The 22,617-nt window shown below is 41.4% G+C and overlaps 1 protein-coding gene and 1 pseudogene across 1 annotated transcript in view; one reads left to right on the top strand and one right to left on the bottom strand.

Annotated features, from left to right (window-relative positions):
* ETFDH (electron transfer flavoprotein dehydrogenase) overlaps positions 1 to 22,617 on the top strand; it is a 39,661-nt gene that overhangs the window by 10,958 nt on the left and 6,086 nt on the right. Inside the window, exons 2-9 of the mRNA XM_020901459.2 lie at positions 6,037 to 6,177; positions 6,926 to 7,155; positions 8,675 to 8,756; positions 9,175 to 9,293; positions 11,463 to 11,540; positions 18,197 to 18,343; positions 20,021 to 20,161; positions 21,326 to 21,469. Coding sequence (XP_020757118.1) covers positions 6,037 to 6,177; positions 6,926 to 7,155; positions 8,675 to 8,756; positions 9,175 to 9,293; positions 11,463 to 11,540; positions 18,197 to 18,343; positions 20,021 to 20,161; positions 21,326 to 21,469 — 1,082 coding nt within the window. The remainder of the gene's footprint in view (positions 1 to 6,036; positions 6,178 to 6,925; positions 7,156 to 8,674; positions 8,757 to 9,174; positions 9,294 to 11,462; positions 11,541 to 18,196; positions 18,344 to 20,020; positions 20,162 to 21,325; positions 21,470 to 22,617) is intronic.
* LOC110142300 (biorientation of chromosomes in cell division protein 1 pseudogene) lies at positions 379 to 1,623 on the bottom strand (annotated as a pseudogene).

Below are 22,617 nucleotides of genomic sequence, written 5' to 3'. Positions count from 1 at the left end.
ACCTTTACTATCATTCTTTTAAACTGCATCTTTGAGACTGGTTGTGTTGCTTCACTGTAGCTTCTGCTTATCCTGAAGCATAAATGCTAAAATCCCTACACAGTCTCTTAAGTAACAAAGGTTACTTTCAGGACAACCTCAAGGTGATGTGGTGTTTCTTAATATAGCTGTAGTGTCTGCTGGGTGTCATCCCCTAGGACAGGCTGGCCAGATGGCAGCACGGTGTAGGGGCCCACATAGTCACTTTCCTACAGCCCTGCTTGATCCCTCTTCTATCTGAACACCCCACAGTCAGCATTGAACCCTGAAGTCAGTGAGGACGTTGGTTTGTCTTCATTTCTGAAGTTGAATGAAGTAGGTGAATCCAGTTCTTCACCGTTAATTCAAAGGAGCTTCCAAAATGTGGCAGGTGTATTCTTGGGAAGCCTTCTGGGATGGAGCTGGAGGGTCTTGGCTTCCAGGTTCTGGGGTGGGCCCTGGCACAGCTGCCTTTTTCTGGGCCGCCAGGAATTCATGAATTGCTCTTTCTGTTTGTGGCCAGAAGATACGGTTTAATTTGGAATCTACCACTTCAGAAAGAATTCTGTCCACTCCAGCTTCCAGCATCCCTGACTGAACCACACTCTTGCCTCAGACCATTTTACAGCTGGTTTTTGTTCATAGTAGGATTCCATTCCCACTTATCCAGATGTGTTGACAACAAAATTATCCACTTTCTGCCTCCAGTTTTGGTAAGCTGGCTTGTTGTCCATCTGGGCCAGGCAGTCCTGGCAGAAGGTGTCATACAGGCCCTGGCTCTGGAACTGCTCCAAGATGAGCATGATGAGTGCGAGGTCCCAGAGAGGCACTGAGGCTGGGCTGATGGGGCCACTGCTCCCGACAGCACCCATCATGCCATCGCAGCTCCCGTGGAGACCTGGCCTGCGCTGCCGCTGCCCACCACATGGGTGTCCCCACTGTCTGCCGTGGCTGCACCTCGGGCTGCGGAGGAGACCAAATATGGCCTCCTCTCAGGGACGGAGGGCGGGAGTCGTGTAGAGGTGGCAAAGGTGGAGGAAGGGCTGGCGGGGGAACCGCAGCAAGCATGGCTTCATTTATTCTCTTTGTTCAGATTTATTTGTTTGGCTGTGTAGGGTCTTAGTTCCTGCAGGTAAGATCTTGGCTGTGGTGCCCGGACTCTCTAGTTGGGGCACATGGGCTTCAGTTAGTTGTGGCACATGAGTTCAGTAGGTGTGGCATAGGCTTATTTGCTCTGCGGCTATGGGATCTTAATTCCCAAACCAGGGGTCAAACCCACATCCCTGCATTGCAAGGCAGATTCTTAACCATTGGACCACCAGGGAAGTCCTGCATTCACTTATTCTTGAAACATTTTGAGAAGGAGCATTTTCACTTTCCTTTTTATTCAGCATTGTGTTATTTTAATACTTATGTTGGATCATGAGGTATTTATTTAATAAAAGATTTTAAAGGAAGGGGAAGAAAAGAGTATGTTTAGCTTTGTGAGAAACTGCCAAACTGTCTTCCACAGTGTTTGTACCATTTTGCGTTCCCAGAAGCAATGAATGAGTTCTGCTGCTCCACCTCCTTAGAGGTGTTCTCCATGTTCTGGGTTTTCGCCATTCTGATAGGTGTTTTAGTTTGCAGTTGTTTTAATTTGCAACTCCTTGATGAAACGGGGTGTTTAGCATCTTTTCCTATACTTATTTTCCATCTGAATATTTGTTTTGGCCAGGTGTCTGTCCAGATCTTTTTGCCTGTTTTTGAGTTGATCTGTTTATTTTCTTGTTGAATTATCGATATATGAGTTCTTTGTGTACATTGTATGTTAGCCCTTTGTCAGCTATGTTTTCTGCAGGTATTTCCTCCAAGCCTTTGGCTTAGTTTTTCTCTCCCTCTTGTTGGCCTTTTAGTGCTTCTGATTTATGACTCTAGCCTGCCTTTTCACAGAGAATTACAATAAAACAGGACTAACCTGTTTCATAAAGCATGAGTCAGTCATAAGTAAGTACTCTGATAAAAAGGAATATAAAAAGGACTGGTACTCAATCAACAAATATTTATACTATATATAGGCTAGCACTGAGATTTAGCACACAAAAAGGAAAATAAATAGGAGTATGCTATCTACTGGAGAATACAAGTAAGACACTAATGTTTATGTCATTTATTGGTCTTATAGATGTTTAAAATTTAGTTACATGACTTTATGATTTTTGAGATTTTTTTAACTATAGTTAGAAAAACTTTCCCAAATCCAATTTTCTCTTTAAAAATTATAAATGTTTTTCCCATAATCCCATAATGTCTTTCCCATAATAACAGTTTTATTGAGATGTAAGTTATATACCATATCATTACATCATCTGAAGTGTACCATTCAGTGGTTTTTAGTATGTCCACTAAGTTCTGCAACCATCACACAGTGTTAGAACATTTTCATCATCCCAGGAAGAAATCTCATGCCCATTAGAAATCAAACCCAACTCTCCAGCCCTAGGCAACACCTAATTTATTTTCTATTCCTATAAATTAGTCTATTCTGGATATTCCATATATATAGAATTATATAATATGTGGTCTTTTAAAAATATATATTTATTTGACTGCACTGAGCCTTAGTTGTGGCATGCAGGATCCTTGGTTGCAGCATGTAAACTCTTTCATTGCGGAATGTGAACTCTTAGTTGCAGCGTTATGGAGTCTAGTTCCCTGACCAGGAATTGAATCTGGACCCCCTGCAGTGGGAGCACAGAGTCTTAGCCAGTGGACCACCAGGGAAGTCCCTAATGTGGTCTTTTTGTGGCTGGCTGCTAGTCACTTTAACAATGTTTTCAAGGTCTGCCCATTTTTACTTCTTTCTATTGCTGAATAGGATTGCAGTGTCGCTTTTTATTTGTCCATTCACTAATGGACATTTGGTCATTTCCACTTTGCTGTGAATAATGTACCTATGAACAATTATGTAGAAGGTTTTGTGTGGATGTGTTTTCTTTGATCTTAAGTATATACCTAAGAGTGAATTACATGGAAACCATGCTTAACGTTTTGAGGAAATGACGGACTGTTTTCCAAAGCGGCTGCACCATTTACATTCTCACCAGCAGTGTAGGGGAGGGTTCCATTTTCTCCACCTCCTCACCAACACTTGTTGTTATCTATCTTATTGATTATAACCATCTAGTGGATATCAAGGGGATCTTATTGTGGTTTTGATTTGTATTTCTCTGATGGTTAATGATATTGATCGTCTTTTCATGTGCATATTGGACATTTGTTTATCTTCTTTGGAGAAGCAGCTATTCAGGTTTTGTGTGTTTTTAATCAGGTTATTTGTCTTTTTATTACTAGAAATGCATTCTTTGTATATGTTAGGTACAAGTCCCTTATCAGAGATATGATTTGCAGATATTTTCTCCCCTTCCATGAGTTATCTTTTCTCGATATCTTTTGAAAACAAAAGATTTTAATTTCAGTGAAGTACAGTTTATCCATTTTCTCTTTTGTTGCTTGTGCTTTGGTGTCACAGATAAGAAACAATGGCCTGATCCAAGGTCAAAGCATTTACACTCTTTTAAAATCTTTTCTGATAGCACGAGGAATTCTCGATATTATATCCTTCATCCAACTTGTTCGCATCCATAAAATAATCATCAAATGTAAAGAAATTAACATCAGTACAACAATATTAACTTAACTGTGGCCTTTATCCAGATTCTTTTTCTGTTCAGGATGCAGGCCTGGTCCCCACCTTGCTTTAGGTGTCACGTCCTCTCTTGTCACGCCTACTTCAGTGTGGCTTCCTGTCTTTCTTGTGTCTCATGACCTTGATATCTCCAGTGTGCACTGGTCAGGCATTCTGTTGGACGTCCCTTGATTTGATTTTGTCTGGTGATTTCTCACAATTAGGTCAAGACTGCAGACTTGGGGGAGGTGTGCCACAGAGGTGAGGAGCCTTTCACCTCTTATATACATGTATATATACTTTTCTCATCACATCACATCATGTGATACTAATGTATCTGATTGCAGTAATGGTAAACTTGATCACTTGTTCAAAGTGTCTGTCATGGTTCTCCACTGTAAAGTTAGTATTTTTCCTTGCCACACTCTACTCACTGGAAGCTGACCCTGAAGTTCAGTCCACACTCAAAAGCAGAGAATCAAATAGTTTGTGGATTTATCATTGTAATCCTTTATACTTTCACTTTTTTCTATTAAAATCATTGATCAAATGAAATTCATTTTGATTTTAAGAAAGAGCTAACTTTCTGCCAATCTCTGACCATTTAATGAAGAACTATCTCTTCTTCCTGATTTGAAAAGGCATCTTTATCATATACCAAATCCTTATATGTATTCTACCTTTTTATGAATTCTTTATTCTGTTCTTTGATGATTTTATTCCTTCTCCCATGACAGACTCCTATAGCTCCACATATAAGTTTTGATAGCATTCAGGGCTATTCCCAAGGAAGGAGTCTGTCTTTTTATTTTTATTATTATTAAGGGAAGGACCACTGTGGAGAGGAGTTCTAGAGAAGGGGATAAGAAATTGAAGATCCAGGAGTAAAAGAGGGTATTAATATTTAAAGTAGGAATATCTCTAAGAAGATGGGAAGGAAAAGCCTCATCATCCAGGTGGAAGGATTCATCTAAGTGAAGAGAAAAGACCTCTCTTTATCGTAACCTGAGTGAATGAACAAAGGTCCAACACAACACAGATGACTTTAGAACTTCTTGCCGGGAACTGAGACAGTTCCCACCCAACTAGTTTTCTCTGTCTGTGAGGCCTGCTGTGCTCGCCTTCAGGTAAGGCATGGAGGGGAGAGAGGTGCAGGTTTAAGGACAATGGAAGTTTAGTGAACATTCTTGCAGATAAATCTTGGCACTCATGTGTTTATTTCCATAAAATTCTTATTTGCTAACTCAAAGAATATATACATCAACTAAGTTGGAAGGTGGGTCCCGTTAATTTAAAATGAAGCCAACCCTAACGCGCAGTTTGCTCACATGATCCCAGTATAACCGTTAGTACATCCCCTTGGTGCTCACCACTAAGGGCTTCCCTTGTGGCTCAGCTGGTAAAGAATCTGCCCACAGTGTGGGAGGCCTGGCTTCGATCCTGGGTTGCGAAGATCCTCTGGAGAAGGGAAAGGCTACCCACTCCAGTATTCTGGCCTGGAGAATTCCATGGACGGTATAGTCCCTGGGGTCACAAAGAGTCAGACATGACTGAGCGACTTTCACTTTCACTGTAGTGCTCTCCAAGTATCTGGTTTAGGTGGTAAATTATACGGTCATCCTATTTATAGGTGTAGCTTGACATAAGGCAAATTGAATAAATTAGCTTATTAAAAAGCTTTTAAAATGTCCTAGTTTGTGAACACTGCTTTATGAGGAAAAGGCAACTGAACTGCCTGCCTTGGAAAGAGGACCGTCCATGTCAGTCCTCTCCCAGCTGAGGGCTCTGCGGTGTAGCTTTAACTGCTCACTGACTGAGTGTCTGCAGTGTTGGTGTGGCTGGAAGATAAACAGGTTTCCAAAGAGAAGGCGTCACGTGGACTCATACAGCTACCTTAGTGGGGGGGTTTCCTGGCATCCAGTGGTGAAGACTCAGCACTTTCACTGCCGTGGCCCTGGGCTCAGTCCCTGGTCAGGGGGCTAAGACTTTGTAAGCTGTGTGGCAAGACGAAAAAAGATGGCACCTTAACGATCACCTGGTAACCCTTTACTTTTTTGAATGAGGAAACTGAAATCTATAACAGTTGAGTGGTTCTTTAAGGTTTTAGGGCTAATTAACAGAAAACTCTAGTGTTCTTGCATGAAAAATCCCATGGACAGAGGAGCCTGGCAGGTTACGGTCTATGGGGTCACAAAAGAGTTGGACATGACTTAGTGACTCAACAGCAACAAACAGAAAACAGATCAGATCCCCAATCCTAGATTTTGTGTGCATGTGTGCTTTAAAATTTTTTCAAACTACTCCTGAGAAGAACTATTTGAAAAAATATACTGTTCATAATTTTTGTGCAGCGTACCAGAGCTTTCGTGCCATAAAAATTAAGAAAAATTACCTACCTCTGTGTGCTACACGATGGTCTTCAACTTCTGTTGTACCTCGAATTACTACCCACTATACTGTTTATCCCCGGGATCAGGACAAACGATGGGAAGGTAGGTCATCATTTCTGTAAAATTGTTGAGATCTTTCTAGACACTTTGTATCATTTTGTGGAGGTAAATATTGATATTATGTTTTTCATGATAGCGTAAAATCACCTAATATTTTGTAACTGTATCAAATCTGTTACATATTAATATTTAGATAGGCAATTACTTGCAAACTTATACTAATAGATCTCAGTAATAAAAGTTGATTTATGGAAGCTGAAGTAAGATACGCCCTCAAACAGAAACTAAGAGAACATTCTACTCAAACAATAATATACTTTGTATATCTCTCGCAGGAAGCAGAGGGGCAATTGATATAAATAATGCTGTAACTCACAGACAAAGGATGAACTTATGTTTGGGGGGGTGTGGGGGGAGGGGAGAATGGGGGGACAGATAGTTAGGGAATTTGGGATGGTCAAGTACACACTGCTGTATTTAAAATGGATAACCAACAAGAACCTACTGTCTAGCACAGAGAACTCTGCTCAATGCCTGTGGCAGCCTGTATGGGAGGGGAGTTTGGGGGAGAATGGATACGTGTATGTGTATGGCTGAGCCCCTTTTGCTATTCACCAGAAACTATCACAGCATTGTTAATCAACTATACCCCAAAACAAAATAAAAAGTTGATTTAAAAAAATAATAATGCTATAAAGGATAGTGAGTACTCATAACCCAACCTTGTGATTTTATCAGGTCGTAGTCATCCCAGAATTGTCATGCATGTTTCAACCCTCTTCACTCCCAGGAGTGAACATGGAGCGGTTTGCAGAGGAGGCGGACGTGGTGATTGTGGGGGCTGGTCCCTCGGGGCTCTCCGCGGCTGCACGGCTCAAGCAGCTGGCCACCCAGCACGAGAAGGACATCCGCGTGTGTCTGGTGGAGAAAGCTGCTCAGATAGGCGCTCACACCCTCTCAGGGGCATGCCTGGATCCACGAGCTTTACAAGAGCTGTTCCCAGACTGGAAGGAGAAAGGAGTATGATAAGCTGTTATTTATACCAAGTCTCATCTTGATTGTATTTCTATGTCCAGATGAAAGGAATATGGAGAACCCTTTACACCTGGTTCTAGCTCTTAGAGGATAACTGTAGATAGGTTTTTAATTTTAAAAGAGTCAAAAAAATTGACTAACATCAAATATAGTTAATAATTTTTAAATTAACTCATTTTCACATAGTACCTTCTACATGTTGTATTTGTGTACTGGATTTATGAGAAGACATCTTGAGAAGGTCTTTGAATAAATACAGCTTTTTTATTTTGAGGGTATTTCCTAACTTATTCCATAGGTGTTTATATCATTGTTCTTTGTAAAATGTTCTTTAACTTTCCTATCTTTTTTGATACCTAAAGCCAAAGAGGGTAATCTAATTTTCTAAAGAAATACTTTAGTAAGACCTCTTGTAACCTAAGCAGACACGTCACTGGCGAGATATAGAGAACCCAGGCACTAGTCTTACTGTGCTCATCATTTGTGTGACCTTGGTTAAAATCTTATACTCTGCATAACTCAGTTTTTTCTTCTATGAGATGAGCAATGTTATTCCTGTTCAAGGTATTCAAGGTTAGACTAGTTAGTATCTGTGAATACTAAATATTCTATATAAACAGTTGTGAAGACTGTTAACAAACAAAACTCTCCTGAGTCAATCTAAAGGTCAAATTGGCTTCATTCAGTGATTCTGAACAGCACCCCGTCTAGCAGACAGAAAGGAGCTCCAAAGAGCAGCAGAGCAGGAGAGGTTTCGACAGACAGAACGTGGTTGGGGCACGGAGGTCATAAGCAAAAGCACTGTTTCAGGCGCTGTCGCCTCCCAGGTGGGTGACTCCAGGAGACAGCTCACGAGGACTGGCAGAGAGGCTAAGATGGAATGAGGTTAGCGCTCAGGCTGGGTGTACTGACCTGGGGCTTAGCACAAGTGACAATGCTTTTCCTTCTGAAGTAGCAAACTCCTTGAAACTTGACATGCTGTAATTATGCCTAATTTCTCTCTTCGGTGTATTTCAGAAATAGGCATCATTGAATTAGTATTGAAAAAATAGCAATTCTAATATGAATAGAAAAAATTTTTCACATCAAAGCCTTATGTAGCCAGGCAGATCCAGTCCATTCTATACCTGTTAATTGTCTTTGTCCAAAGAAAAATAAAGCTTCTCTTCTGTGTCCATTGAGCACTGGAGCCAGTGTCTGCCTGACCTCCACAGAGGCAGGGAGACAGGAGGCCAGCCTCCTTGAGGTTCACTTCAAAGGTGGCTCCAAGGCCCCCAGGAAAGACAGTCCTGAGATGCAAACTGGCTTGTTTAGTTTTTAAAAAGATTCCCACACATCTCAAAGAGACAAAAGGTTTACAGTGTCAGGTTTTCCGAAGGAAGTGATGGAAGAAAAGTGAGGAAGACAGTTCTCTCTCCTTTCTGACACATTATTTTATTATTTTGTGTTTACCCTTACAGATATGAACACAAAACATCCTTTTCTCTCCTCCTTTTGTTTCCAGGCTCCTCTCAACACTCCTGTAACAGAAGATAGATTTGGAATTTTAACAGAGAAATACAGAATTCCTGTGCCAGTTCTTCCAGGTAAAGAATGATAAATACTATGGACTTACAGAATTCCACAGCTGGAAGGAACTATATTTCATCTGGTTAAATCTTTTCCTTTTACAGATGAGAAAACAAAGGCCCAGAGACTTGAAGGACTTGCCCAAAATTACACAGCTAGCTTGTGGAAAAGAAAGCAGGACCAGAGCCCAGTGCTTTTTGGTCTTCCAGTCTAGAATTGAGATAGTCCTTTAAAGCAACCAGGAATTTCTGATTTAGTTCTGTAACATTATTTTCAACTTAATAGTTTGAACTCTAGACCAGATTGTTAGGAAATAAATTGAAATTATGGCCAGAAGATGATTTAATGCAGAAATTAGACCTTAGAATTTCTAAATTTAGTATTTAGGTTTTTGAGACTTATCGTCAGACTTCTGAATCCAGCCTCTGTCTGTAGGTCTCCCAATGAACAATCACGGCAATTACATCGTGCGCCTGGGCCATCTGGTGAGCTGGATGGGGGAGCAGGCGGAAGCCCTGGGTGTGGAGGTGTACCCTGGCTACGCGGCTGCCGAGGTTTGTGCCTCTCTGTTCCTAATGCTGATAGGAAGTGGTCTCTTTTCCTTTTGAAGCTAAACCAAGAATGATACAGAAGTAAAGAGATAAATATTTTCAAAAAGCCATAGGATATTAGAGTTGTAAGATCAGAAGAAGTCTTAGCAGGATCAATCCAAAGAGTACTTGAAGTCTTGGTATTGTTCCACGTCAGGTGACAGGTCAACCTAGAATGAAAAAAGCCTCTGATGTACAGATTGTTGGTAATGCTCTCTCCTGTAAATTGAGTAGACATTTCTTTACTTTCTTACAGTGTGTAGAACAAATCTGTGCCCTCCCCCAAGGACAGCTTTCCAATTCTTATGCCCTGCTCTCCTGCCCAAACTTCACTGGTGATTTTTTTTTTTCAGGTTAAATATTCTCAATCCTTACAACCACCATGTCACATATTTTGCGTTCCTGCAGTATTCTCATTGCCCTCCTCTGAATGCATTCCCTTTTATGTGGCACCCAGAGTGAATCAACTACTTCAAGCCTAGTTACAGCAAGGCAGGTTACCATGTTCATTCTAGAAACTGTTCTTCCAATAATTCCTTCAAAATATCTCTGGTAACTACATGGCACTATAGATTCTCACTACTTTTTGTTGGGGAAATTATTAAAAAATAAAATCTCCAGCCAAACCAGAAAAAAAATCACCTCTACAAATTATAAACAAGAGTGAAGCTGTTTTATTACTGAATGAGCATTAAACCAAGAGTGCAGTGCAATTACAGGCCATCTGCTAGGGAGGTTGCCAAGACAGAAAAACTCTTAGCCTTTTACTCAGCCAGACAGATACAGTCCATTACATACATGTTAATCGTCTTTCTCCAAAGGAAAAATAAAGCATCCCATATCTTTTTGACTGGTAGTAAGTGACAGCATGGAGGCAGGCACGTAGCCCAGACTGTCCCCCAGAGACAGGGAAACCAGACACCATCCTCTGTGGTCACATGTCAGATGTGGCTCTGAGGACCCAAGAAACACTAAGATGCTGACCTACCAGGAATCTTACTTAGCTTTTTACATGATTCCCATATATCTAAGAGAGACAGAAAGAATTTACAGTCAAGTTTTCTAAAGGAAATGCTGAAGGAAACTGGATAGGAGAGGGAGTTGTTCTTTTTGTCACCAGTGAAATTAAAATCATCTTTGTTTTTCCCATTACAGTAGATGTAAGCCAGATAAAACACATGGGCCTCTGCCCTACACATCCTGCTACTAGTTTCTGTGTTCCCAGTTCACACACGTGGATTTGGGTTTGCGTTTCTCCCGAATAAACTGTTCTTAAAGGGAATCGATGTCCAAGCCACAAGTAGGTGGTTTGTGGCATCCATGGTTTACGCACACACACACACTCACACTCTGAGTCCCCAGCAGCTCTCCTCTCCTCCCCAGTTTCCTGTTTGCCGGGGCCGCCTACAGGTCCAGGCCACAGCCCTGTCCTAGCGTGGGTTTGTTTTCACTGGGTCATGTGCATTGCCACTGGCTCTGGTCTCGGCTTTTCGCTCATATGCTTTCTGGCACAAGGTTCTAGTTCTTTCCTGTCCAAAGAGCATCTTCCTCTGGAAGAGACAGAAACCAAGTAAGACAGAGAGTTGTTCCTTCTCATCTTCAGAATCACACTTCTGACCGCTTTGCCCTCTTTCTTCGTGGTCCAGAAATGAGCTTTAATCCCCCCGGGCTGTCCGCAGCCGCACTGTTTTGTCCTGTTTGAGGGTTTGGTTTTGGGGTCTGGGCTCACTGGGGAAGGGGCTTTCTTGACACTGTCCTCAGTGCCCCCAGCTGACAGTCCTGTGTGTCACAGGCCCCGAGTCCAGGCTCCGTACACACGCCCTTGACCTCTGAACATGGCACATGGCCTCCCATTGCCTCTTCCTGGCTCCCTGGTATCCTCTCGCTAGCTGCCCCATTCTTCCTCGTCAGGTGGGGACATTTCCTCCATTTCCAGCTGTTTGAGCTGAGTTCTGTTGCATCTTGAAGGGAGTATCTTAAAAGCACATCTCTTATTTTTGCCTGAACATTCTTAAGCTTGTGTCTCTATAATCTAGAGAATAAGTTCACCTTCTAAAAATCGAAGGCTGTTTGTTGTTTCTTTGCCAGGCAGTTATGAGTCTCTAGGTGATAATGAACGTGTTTTCATTTTAGGTCCTTTTCCATGAAGATGGCAGTGTGAAAGGAATCGCCACAAATGACGTAGGGATACAGAAGGATGGCGCGCCAAAGGTGAGCCTGTGGACAGTTCGTGCTCAGCACACTGGCAGTAAGATATAAAATTAACTCATACTCAATGATCTAGTCTTGCTACAGACTGTACATTAATTCAGTGCATGTTAGTGTTTAGTTATTAATGTGGAATTTTGTCTCATTGTTAAAAAATAAACATCTTTGAATTAAACATCATTTAGATAAGTAGATATAACATGTTTAAGAACAATTTTCTTAAAAGGTAAAAACATGATTCCTATAAATATAAAACAAACACAGGCTGCAGATATTATTTCATTCATTCATTCATGAGGGAGTTAGTAAGATGTTATAGCCAGCTCAAGGAAAATCAAAAAACATACACATGTGGGTCAGCTGCTCAACTCCCCTCCACAGTCCTCCACTTCTGTAGACAAGAGTCATTTGCATCACTACTGTCAGTAATGTGGATTGAATCTTTGACATCTTTTAGTAAATATAAGACTGATTGCCTTTCTCACTTTCAGAATATGCCTGAATGGCCTTCCAGTTTTCACAGCTCATTATTTTTGAATTTGCAAAAGAAGAGCTCTTAATACATGGATCTCAGCTCTGTTAGGTCCCTTGGAAAGGACAAGGGAAAAATAACCTTCCTTTCCTATAACGAGAACAAAACACAGATTAACATCTTGATAAACAAACTTGTCTATTCATATTTGTTTATTGTCTCAATTTATCAACTAGATTAGAAGCCCTTGAAGGCTGAGATCTTGGAGGGTTATGCCAAGGCTGGCACAGTGCCAGGTAATGCCAGGGCCTCAGGAAAGATGGGTTGCCTCCTTTTCTCCAATTATACAACAGAACTGGGCATCTAGTCTAGCATTTCCTCCAGCAGGTCTTCCTGCTTCTCACTCCTTCTTGCTTAGAGAGAAGCACGTGCCCAAATTCTCAAGGCTTACTGCCTCACTGTTCTTCCTGGTGGCTTACCTGGCTGTATAGAATCACATGAGTTCGTAGGATTCAGCCTGTCCTATGGCAGGGCCAAGGAGCTGTCTTGTAACTGGCCCCAGGGATTCTGATGCATAGCCAGGTTTGCAGACACCTGTCCTCTCATCCTGCTTCTTCTAAGCATGGCATGTGCCTGCAGCACAAAAAGCCAGAACTCTGGAAAGAGTCTATGACAAAGTAAGGGTTTATTCCAGGATGCCGGGCAGCATGGGGAAAGAAGCCCCTCAGATCCACTCCAGCTTGGTCTTTGAGCTGAGGGTGTCTTAAAGCAGAAGAACAAAGAAGTTAGGATTGGAAATTCCCTGGGGGTCCAGTGGTTAAGAATTGGCAATCTCACTGCTGAGGGCCCAGGTCCAATTGCTAGTCGGGGAACTAAGATCCCACAAGCCACACAGTGTGGCCAAGAGGGGAAAAAAAGCTGGGATTAACCACTTCCTCTGACTGGGGAGTCAGGATGTCTCTGGTGTATGACTCTCTGGCCAGGTACTCTGTGCCTCCAGGGTTTGTGGGCTCATCTCGCCCTGGAGAAACAGCCTGAGTTTGTACATTAGTGACGGATCTGTAACAGCAGTTGTCGTACATGAAAGGTATTTTCATAATAGCCACTGTAGTCACTGACTCTGGTTGACTGCTGTTCAGAGAGCACAGGGTGAGGTCAGAGGCGACAGAAAGGTAATAAAATTCTGGGTCGAGAAACTTGGTTAAGGAAGCTCAGTTTTCTGTGTGTGTGTTTTTTGTTTTTGTACATTTTCAACTTTTTTTTAAGTAGTACATAGTATTTTTTATTGACTGTTATTGAAAAGAGAGTAAGCCCTGTCCAAGATGTAGTTCTGTTGAGAAATGACTGCTATTGTCTTTGTCCTTTTTAATTTTTATTGGAGTGCAGTTGCTTTACAATGTTAGCGTCTGCTGTACAACGTAGTGAATGACCTATATGTTTACATGTGTCCCCTCTGTTTTGGATTTCCTTCCCGTTTCGGTCACCATAGAGCCCTGAGTAGAGTTCCCCATGCTATACAGTAGGTCCTCACTAGCTATCTATCTTACACATAGTATCAGTATTGTATATATGTCAGTCCCAATCTCCCAATTTATTTCACCTCCCCTTCCCTCCTTCGTAGCCATATGTTTGTTCACTTCATCTGTGTCTCTGTTTCTGCTCTGCAAATGTTGATAAGATCATCTGTACCATTTTTCTAGATTTCACATATATGCATTAATATACACCTTTTTTTCTGTTTCTGACTTACTTCACTCTGTGTGACAGTCTCTAGGTCCATCCATGTCTCTGCAAATGGCACAGTTCCATTCCTTTCTAAGGCTGAGTAGCATTCCATCATGTATGTGTACCATGTCGTCTTTATCTGTTTCTCTGCTGATGGACACTTTAGGTTGCTTCCATGTCCTGGCTATTGTAAACAGTGCTGCAGTAAACATTGAAGTTCATGTGTTTTTTCAAATTATGGTTTTCTCTGCGTCTGTGCCTAGGAATGGGGTTATTCAATCATATGGTAGTTCTATTTTTAGTTTGTAAAAGACCCTTGATTCTGTTCTCCATAGTGGCTGCGCCAGCTTACATTCCTACTAACGGTGTAAGAAGGGGAACTTAGTTCTAAGGGGGCTTAATAATAACAAAAGAGTATTGTTTTTCCTATGTTCTTCCTGTGTTATGGCTATTCTTTTCTGTATTATGATGAGTTAATTATAAATTGCCATTTACTCTTAAAAAATTTTTGTGTTTAATATTACAGCAACATTGAAGCACACAAATTCTCCCATTCTGATACTTCCTTTGTGTGTGTGTTCTTGTGGTATTTGTCCAAATGTATATTCTTGTGTTCTGTGCTTTGTAGTTGTAAAAGCGTTTTTATGTTTTATATATTGTGTGTGTATAGATGTAACAGCGTAGAAGAGTCCAGTGGTGTCTCAGTAATTTGAGCCACAGAGTCTGAGTTTTCAGTTTCTCTTCGTGTAGCCATGTGGAAGGGGAAGAGCCGAGGGCCGACCGTGTCCTCTGCTGTTCGGCTCATTTATCCCGGCATGGCTGGGCTCCCCCCTGCCCTTCTGGTGGCTCACAGACACCCTGCCTGGCAGACCCGGTTCTCTCTCCTGTCACCTGGCCTCCTGGCGGGCATGCTGGCACAGCTGAATAACTTCCTTCCAGAAACGCTTCCTGCTTTTCACCCCACCTTCTCCTGGTCTTCCTGAGGTTTCATGGGCCCCCTTCTGCCTTTGCCTGCTCATCCTCTGCCACCCCCACCCTGCCCATCCTCCAAGTATCTGGGCTCTAGGCTTGACTGTGGGATCCTCTGCCTATATTTTCTCCACAGTGGCCTTATTTGGTGACACAACTTTAAACACCTCTCCCCCAAGTCCCAGAATTATTGTCCAGCTGCTCATTCAGTAGCTCTAATCTTAGATCTGTCAGGCTTCTTACTGTCAGAATTCCTTTTTTTTTTTTTAGTTTTTATTTATTTGTGTATTTTTGGCCACTCTGGGTCTTTGTTGCTGCGTGAGGACTTTGCTCTAGCTGCGGCAAGTGGGTGCTGTTCTTCATTGCAGTGCCTGGGCTTCTCTCATTGCAGTGGCTTCTCTCATTGCGGAGCAGGGCTCTGAGGCACGCAGGCTTCAGTAGCCGTAGCTCCCAGGGTCTAGAGCAGAGGCTCAGTAGTTGTGGCACATGGGCTTAGCTGTTCCGCAGCATGTGGGATCCTCACGGACCAGGCATCGAACCCTCGTCTCCTGCACTGGCATGTGGATTCTTTACCACTGAGCCACCAGCGAAACCCCCTGTCAGAATGCTGATGTGGACGTTTTCACATTTCGGAGGTTAAGTGACTTGCCCAGGGTCAGACCCCTGTTAGGCAGTGTGGCTGGGATTGGAATAGAGGCGGTATGGCTCCAGGACTGCCCCTTGCACACACGGGGGTGTGTTGCCTCTAAGAGGAAGCGGAATTATACTGAGGAGTACTTTAGTTCACTGAGATTGAATTGTTGTGGTGTAAGTTAAGCTGGATAAACTGCATGTCTCTCTGGAAGCAGATAGGGTTGGACCTTTGTTTTATAAAAATTCAGATGACTTCTTAAAACAATTAAAAAAAAGGTAGAAGGAAACCTGGATTATAATTACAACCTAGGTGTAAGGCAGGCCATCCTATAACAGAAATTAGAAACCTATAAGACAGGCCTTTTTAAATGACTGTATACCAAAAATACCGAGAAGTCTGCAGATAAGCGGTAGACTGGGGAAAATAGTTTGAGTGCCAGTGATATCGAAGAGCACTTCTACATTGACAAGAAAAAGAGAACACGTTAGAAAAATGGGCAGAATCTTAAAAAATGACAGTGGACAGAAGAGCAGATCCAGGTGAGCACTGACCGGGAGGCAGGTCCTTAGACGTCTTTTGTCCAGGGTCCACGGCTCCCAGGCCGGCGCCTCATAGAGACCCTTCCTGCTCCCCCCAGTCACGCAGCTGTCCCCCAGAACCCCTGCCAGCGCCGTGCTCCCCCTCCAGGCATGCAGTCACACTCGGTCCTGGTACACCCGAGTAATTAATTGGTATTTAGTCCTGCCCCTGTGTCTCGCCCCAGGGAAGGAACGGTGTTTTCCTGTCATCTCTTCCTCAGTGCCTCGCGTAGAACCTGGTACACTGGATGCATTCAGTTAATATTTCTTGAATCAAAAAGAAAAAGATGCTGAAGAGAATAATCAGGAAAATGCAAATTAACACAGCAATGCATTAGTACTACCCTTAGCAAAAACATAAGAAGAAAAGGTATGGGCTTGCCCGGTGGCTCAGGGATAAAGAATCTGCCAGCCAATACAGGAGGTGCAGATTCGATCTCTGGGTTGGGAAGATCCCCTGGAGAGGGAAATGGCAACCCAGTCCAGTGCTCTTGCCGGAGAAGCCCTGGTGAGCTCCAGTCCATGGGGTCGCAAAGAGTCAGACACAGCTGAGCACACACACACATTGTCACTAGCTGGAAATAGGGCAAGTGTCTTCTTATGTACTGCGGGCAGCAGTGTGAGTTGTTCAGACTCTGGGGAAGACATTCTAAGGATATCTAGTAATATTAAAGAAGGTGTGTCCAGGAGTAGCAGTGCCACTCCTGGAAACCTAACTTACAGGAACAAAAGCACTAATGTTGTAAGGGCACGTATACAGGGTGTATGTTTTATAACCTGCTATTCATCACAAATGACCGGAAACAGTGAATGTCTGTTACCCGTTAGCAGAAGCACCAACCTGTGGTGTTCCCACATGGAAAGATTTGAGCCACACAGTGACTTGGGAGATTTCCATGAAGTGCTATGGTGAGAAAAGTAAGATTCACAAAAGGTTGGATTATATGATCCTATTTTTGTGAAATCAGGAGCCAGAAAAGTTTGGGTGTATATGTAAGATCTCAGTATATAGGTGTGTGTATATATTTGGGTAACTCTCCACACGCTAGGTTCTTAACATGGTTTATGGATGATGAAGTATAGTAAGAGGAAGACAAAAACAAATTAAGAGGTACTAAGCAGAGTCATTTATAGGGTGCATGTGCGTGTGGATGATGCACAAGACAAGCACAGATGTCCTGGCAAATGCAAAAGTGTTCACACTCCCAGTAATGGAAGTTCCTGATTTATCCCTCCCCACCTCCCCATACATTCCTCCTTTGGTAACCACAGGTTTGTCTTCAAAGCCTGTGAGTCTGTTTCTGTTGTGTAAATAAGTTCATTTGTATCATTTTTTAAAAATTAGATTCCACATATGAGTGGTACCATGTGATAGTTGTTTTTCTCTGTCTGACTTACTTAGAATGATCATCTCTGGGTCCATTCATGTTACTGCAGATGGTATTATCTCATTCTTTTTTATGGCTGAGTAGTATTTCTTTGTGTATATGTACCACATCTTCTTTATCCTTTCATCTGTTAATGGACATTTAAGTTGCTTCCATGTCTTGGCTAATGTAAATAGTGCTGCAATGACTATAGGAGTTCTTCCTTCTTTTTGAATTAAGAGTTTTCTCCAGATATATGCACAAGAGTAGGATTGCTGGATCATATGGTAGCTCTGTTTTTAGTTTCTTAAGGAATCTCCATACTGTTCTCCATAGTGGCTGCACCAGTTTACATTCCCATCAACAGTGTAGGAGAGTTTCCTTTTCCCCAGCCCCTCTCCAACATTTGTTATTTGTAGACTTTTTGATGATGGCCCTGCTGACTGGTGTGAGGTAAAAAATATTTTTTATGATTGAAGTTGCAGGTATCCAGTGTTATAACCCAATGTCTGTATACACTGGAGAGTGACAACCACCCCAAGCCTGGTTACCATCTGTCACCCCACAGTTGAGCCCCTTCGCCCATTTGCCCTTCCCCTCACTTCTCACTGTATATTCATTTGTAGGTGGTGGGAAGAGGGAGCATGCTCTGTCTGTTTGTTTGTTTTAATTCTTACAAACTTAACCATTCAATCAAGTACTTCTGAAGTGAAAAAGTAAATAATAAAGACACAAGATATTGACTGCCTTATAAATTTAAATTCCACTTATAACAGTAATTAGTTTTACTCCTAGAATTATATATTTGTACCTTCTCTTCTATATCTGAATCATAGTTCAATTCAAAACGAACCAGAATGTGAACATTTTAAAAACTGTCAAATGTTGCAATTTAACGTGTTCTTATTTCTTAGACAACTTTCGAGCGGGGACTGGAACTCCATGCTAAAGTCACGATTTTTGCAGAGGGCTGCCACGGACACCTGGCCAAGCAGCTATACAGGAAGTTCGACTTAAGGGCCAGCTGCCAGCCTCAGACCTACGGAATCGGGCTGAAGGAGGTACCTGCATTTGCTGGTGTAATTTTAATGTGGCAGGATGAAGCTTACACTCATTGGTGTTGTCATGTAATGTTCACAATGACTGAAAATATTTGGGATATTTTTCAACGGGCTTCCCTGGTAACTCAGAGAGTAAAGCGTCTGTCTGCAATGCAGGAGACCCGGGTTCGATCCCTGGGTTGGGAAGATCCCCTGGAGAGGGAAATGGCAGCCCACTCCAGTACGCTTGCCTGGAAAAATCCCATGGATGGAGGAGCCTGGTAGGCTACAGTCTATGGGGTCGCAAAGAGTCAGACATGACTGGGCGACTTCACTTTCTTTCAAGGGGCTAGAGAATATTGTTAATCAAATTTCACTATTATATAAATTGTGTCTGCATGTTCTAATTGTTTTATCAAATGTTGGTTGAAATAAGTCTTGAATTTGAAAATATTTGTGATGTTAATTTTTTTTCATTGTAATTCCATTTCCCTATAGGATTTGACCTGTTATCCATATGCTCTTTTTAAGATGACCACATCCTATAAGAATTGCTTATTCAAAATTATAATGTAAATATAATTTAGTTCATGGAATACCCACTCAATATATTTAATCTGCAGCATACATTTTTATTAGGTTACATGTATATTTTCTCAGTTTATTCAATCTCTAGTCTGTTTTCCGAAACCTTACGTTTATTAGCATAAAAGTTTCATTATAATTCTTTTGTTAAAAATATTTTGGGGGGTAAAACTCAGAAAGGTTCAGATTCTGTACATAACTAGATTTGTTATATTGTGAATAAGGGCTTGTTTGGGCAGATGGCTTCCTTTGTGGCTCAGTTGGTAAAGAATCCACCTGCAATGCAGGAGACCCTGGTTCGATTCCTGGGTCGGGAAGATCTGCTGGAGATGGTATAGGTTACCTACTTCAGTATTCTTGGGCTTCTCTTGTGGCTCAGCTGGTAAAGAATCTGCCTGTAATGTGGGAGGCCTGGGTTCAATCCCTGGGTTGGAAAGATTCCCTGGGAAAGAGAAAGGCTACCCTCTCCAGTATTCTAGCCTGGGGGATTCCATAGACTGTATCTTCCATGGGGTCGCAAAGAGTCAGACATGACTGAGCAACCTTCACTTGGCAGATTCCACTTAACTCTATGTGATGTCACATAAAATCTGATTTTTAGATAGTATTTCACATGGAAATTGTTGTATAAAATTTAGACCTTACCCTTCTGAAAGTAGGATGATCTATTTGCTTCAGATGGGGAGAAGGCAGTGCAGGAGGAAAGAAACTTTTCTTCTAAAAACTAACATCTGTCCTGTAAAGTAGCAGCTCTGACGTGCAGGGCTCAGTGCAGTTTCTGAGACAAGCACCCCCACGAGGCCCCCACCTGGATCCAGGTGTAGGTGGCTGCCAGCACCTCGTCCCCTCTATGGCGTTTCCTCAAGCACGAACACCTTACCCATTTGAGAACCTGATTAATGTCTTAAAGCATTCCTGACTTTCCTAACTAGTTTCTTTACTTCCGTTCATCCCTGCAGTTTGCTGGGATGTTTGAAATGCCTTTTATGTGTTTCTCTTATTACAGTTTTCCACTGTAACTTCATAAATAAAACATAAGACTTAGCAGGTTTTGTACATGTGGTGACATAAAATATCTAAATAATACACTAGGACCCTTTTTTTTTTTTTAAGTTATGGGTTATTGATGAGAAGAAGTGGAAACCTGGGAGAGTGGATCACACCGTCGGCTGGCCCCTGGACAGACACACCTACGGGGGCTCGTTCCTGTACCACCTGAATGAAGGGGAGCCCCTGGTAGCACTTGGCTTTGTGGTGAGTCATGTGCCCGTGATGGGAAATTCCACTGTGAGAGTCAGTGCTCCTCAGTGTTACAAAACCAGGGTGTCAGATCTGGAGAATGTAAAAGGATAATCATGTAAAGCTTCCTTTCTACTTTTATCCGTGCATGAAATGCTTATGGCCATTGTCAACATCAGTCCACTTCCGCTACACACCAGACCATGTGCTGGTTGCTTCCCTGGGAATCCTGTTCCATAAGATTCCCATGAAGTCTGTCCATCCTTATTTTACTTATGGGAAAACTGAAGTTCACATAGGCGAAACAACCTTCCCAAACACACCCATTAAGTGACAGAGACAGGACTCCCGCCCAGACCTGTCCTACCTGAAGCCCGTGTCCACTGAGGCACGCCATCACTGGAAATGCAGGCCACAGCATTGAACCTGTAATTTTCAACAGGAACCTTTTCTCCCTCTTGGTCACTTACATCTTTGCAATAAATTATATCTTGAACATTACAGGGAATGGAAAAACAATATGAGTTACTGCACCTTGCCGTTGGTTGCAGCTTTATAATTTCAATGTCGATTAGACTTGTATATGATAATGTTAAATTTGTGCACTATTGGCGTGTTCAGTGCATTCCTTTTGTTTATTTTTTTATAGTGATTTAATCTCAGAGCAAAAAAGGCTTGGTTATTAATTTCAGCATTTTGTAATACCATGTAAAATATAACCTCCATTATTTCTTGCCCTCTTTATAAGTATGATTATATTCGGTTTCTTAATTTTTGCCTCAGTGTACTGAATAGAGCTTATTAGTTGATGTCTAGAGTTGGTGTTGATAAATGAATAATAAATTATTACAACTCCTTTTGTAGACACATAATGCATGACATCTACCTACAAATATTTTTTAATTTTGATTTTGATTTAGAGAGTACAGTGATTTATCAATATCTTCTAAGTATTTTAAGTTTTGCAAGTTATAAAATCATGGCATCTATTGTTTGCCCTTCTTTACCAAAGAGATTTTATTCCAATTATTTAATTATATTTGAATCATTGAATGTATTTCTGTAAGTCCTTTGAGAATAAGAATTTTAATGTATATGTTTTCTGATAAATAATTGCTCATACTTCATCTTGATATAATTTGAAATAGCAATGTCTCATTTAAATTTAAACATTTTAAGGTTGGTCTGGACTATCAAAACCCATACCTCAGTCCATTTAGAGAGTTTCAGAGGTGGAAACACCACCCCAGCATCCAGCCAACACTGGAAGGTGGGAAGAGGATTGCCTATGGAGCCAGAGCACTCAATGAAGGTGGCCTTCAGGTAACTCTGCCTTCTCTTTTATTCCTGATTTCTGTATTGTGAATGCAATGTCGAAACATGAGGTCACAACCCTTGGTAAAGAATAGAAGGTTATCTCATAGGGAGAAAATTTAAGTAACCAAGCAAAGCATCCTAGTATTTGTAAAACTGTACCTCCCACACCAGAGTTAAATAAATTATGCCATGGATTTGGTTTTAAGGATATACTTGTTTCTAGAGAAAAATTCATGGGCTTTTTTTGTTTGTTGGTTTGTTTTTAACCAGAAAATTTAAACAAGATCTTCTCCTTTATTCCTTAGCTAGCTGCCAGGAAAGTCAAGGACGATAGTAGTTTTCAGCAAAGGTAATTAATTCATCTCAACTACTAGTAATATCCATGCCCTTTAAGTGGCCTATGCTAAGTTTTTACCCTGTGTCCTATTTTAGTGTATGTTCAAAATTAGAACTACTTCAGAAATTGGATATCTTTTTTAATTTATTGTAAAAGTAACAAATAGATCATAGAAAATTGAGAAAAGTTAACTTAACCTTAAGTGAAGTTCTAAATACATTCATAAAGTCAAGTAAAATCACAACTAAATTATGAATGGAATTGCTAGAGTTCTAAAATAACACTGTTCCTTAGTTCCATTGCTACAGGATTACCTCTCATGAGGTTTTTTTCTAGAGTAGTTACTCATTTGCAGTAATTTTTGTTAAATTGCCAGTGTTCAAGCCCATTAAACTCTTTTGAATAATGTCCACAATAGCTACTGCCACCCTGATGCTACTCTTTAATTTCTAGTATGAAGGCTTCTGTATACTCAACAGTACATACAGATTCGTATTTACATCATCTGCCTGTTCACTTCAGTGTCCCAGATGATCTTTAGATGGGCAGGAAGAGATGATCCGCACCTGCCCCCCACACGCGCACATTTCTTACCTTAAGTTTTCTGATTTAATTAGTCGGAGATTTGGAAACTCCCATTAAGTTTTTGAAGACCCTTAAGATGCAAAATTTGAGAATATTGGATTTTATTTTGAGTATTACAAGTATTATTTTGAGTATAACAAGTATTACATGACTTTTTATTTTTCTTTCCTTAGTCTGTACCAAAGCTTTCTAATTATTTAGCCCTGTTGAACAGGATACATTTCTCAGTACG

This window comes from Odocoileus virginianus, chromosome 12 (genome assembly GCF_023699985.2).
Source record: "Odocoileus virginianus isolate 20LAN1187 ecotype Illinois chromosome 12, Ovbor_1.2, whole genome shotgun sequence".
Lineage (NCBI taxonomy): Eukaryota > Metazoa > Chordata > Mammalia > Artiodactyla > Cervidae > Odocoileus > Odocoileus virginianus.
This window is presented reverse-complemented; position numbering and strand designations above follow the sequence as displayed.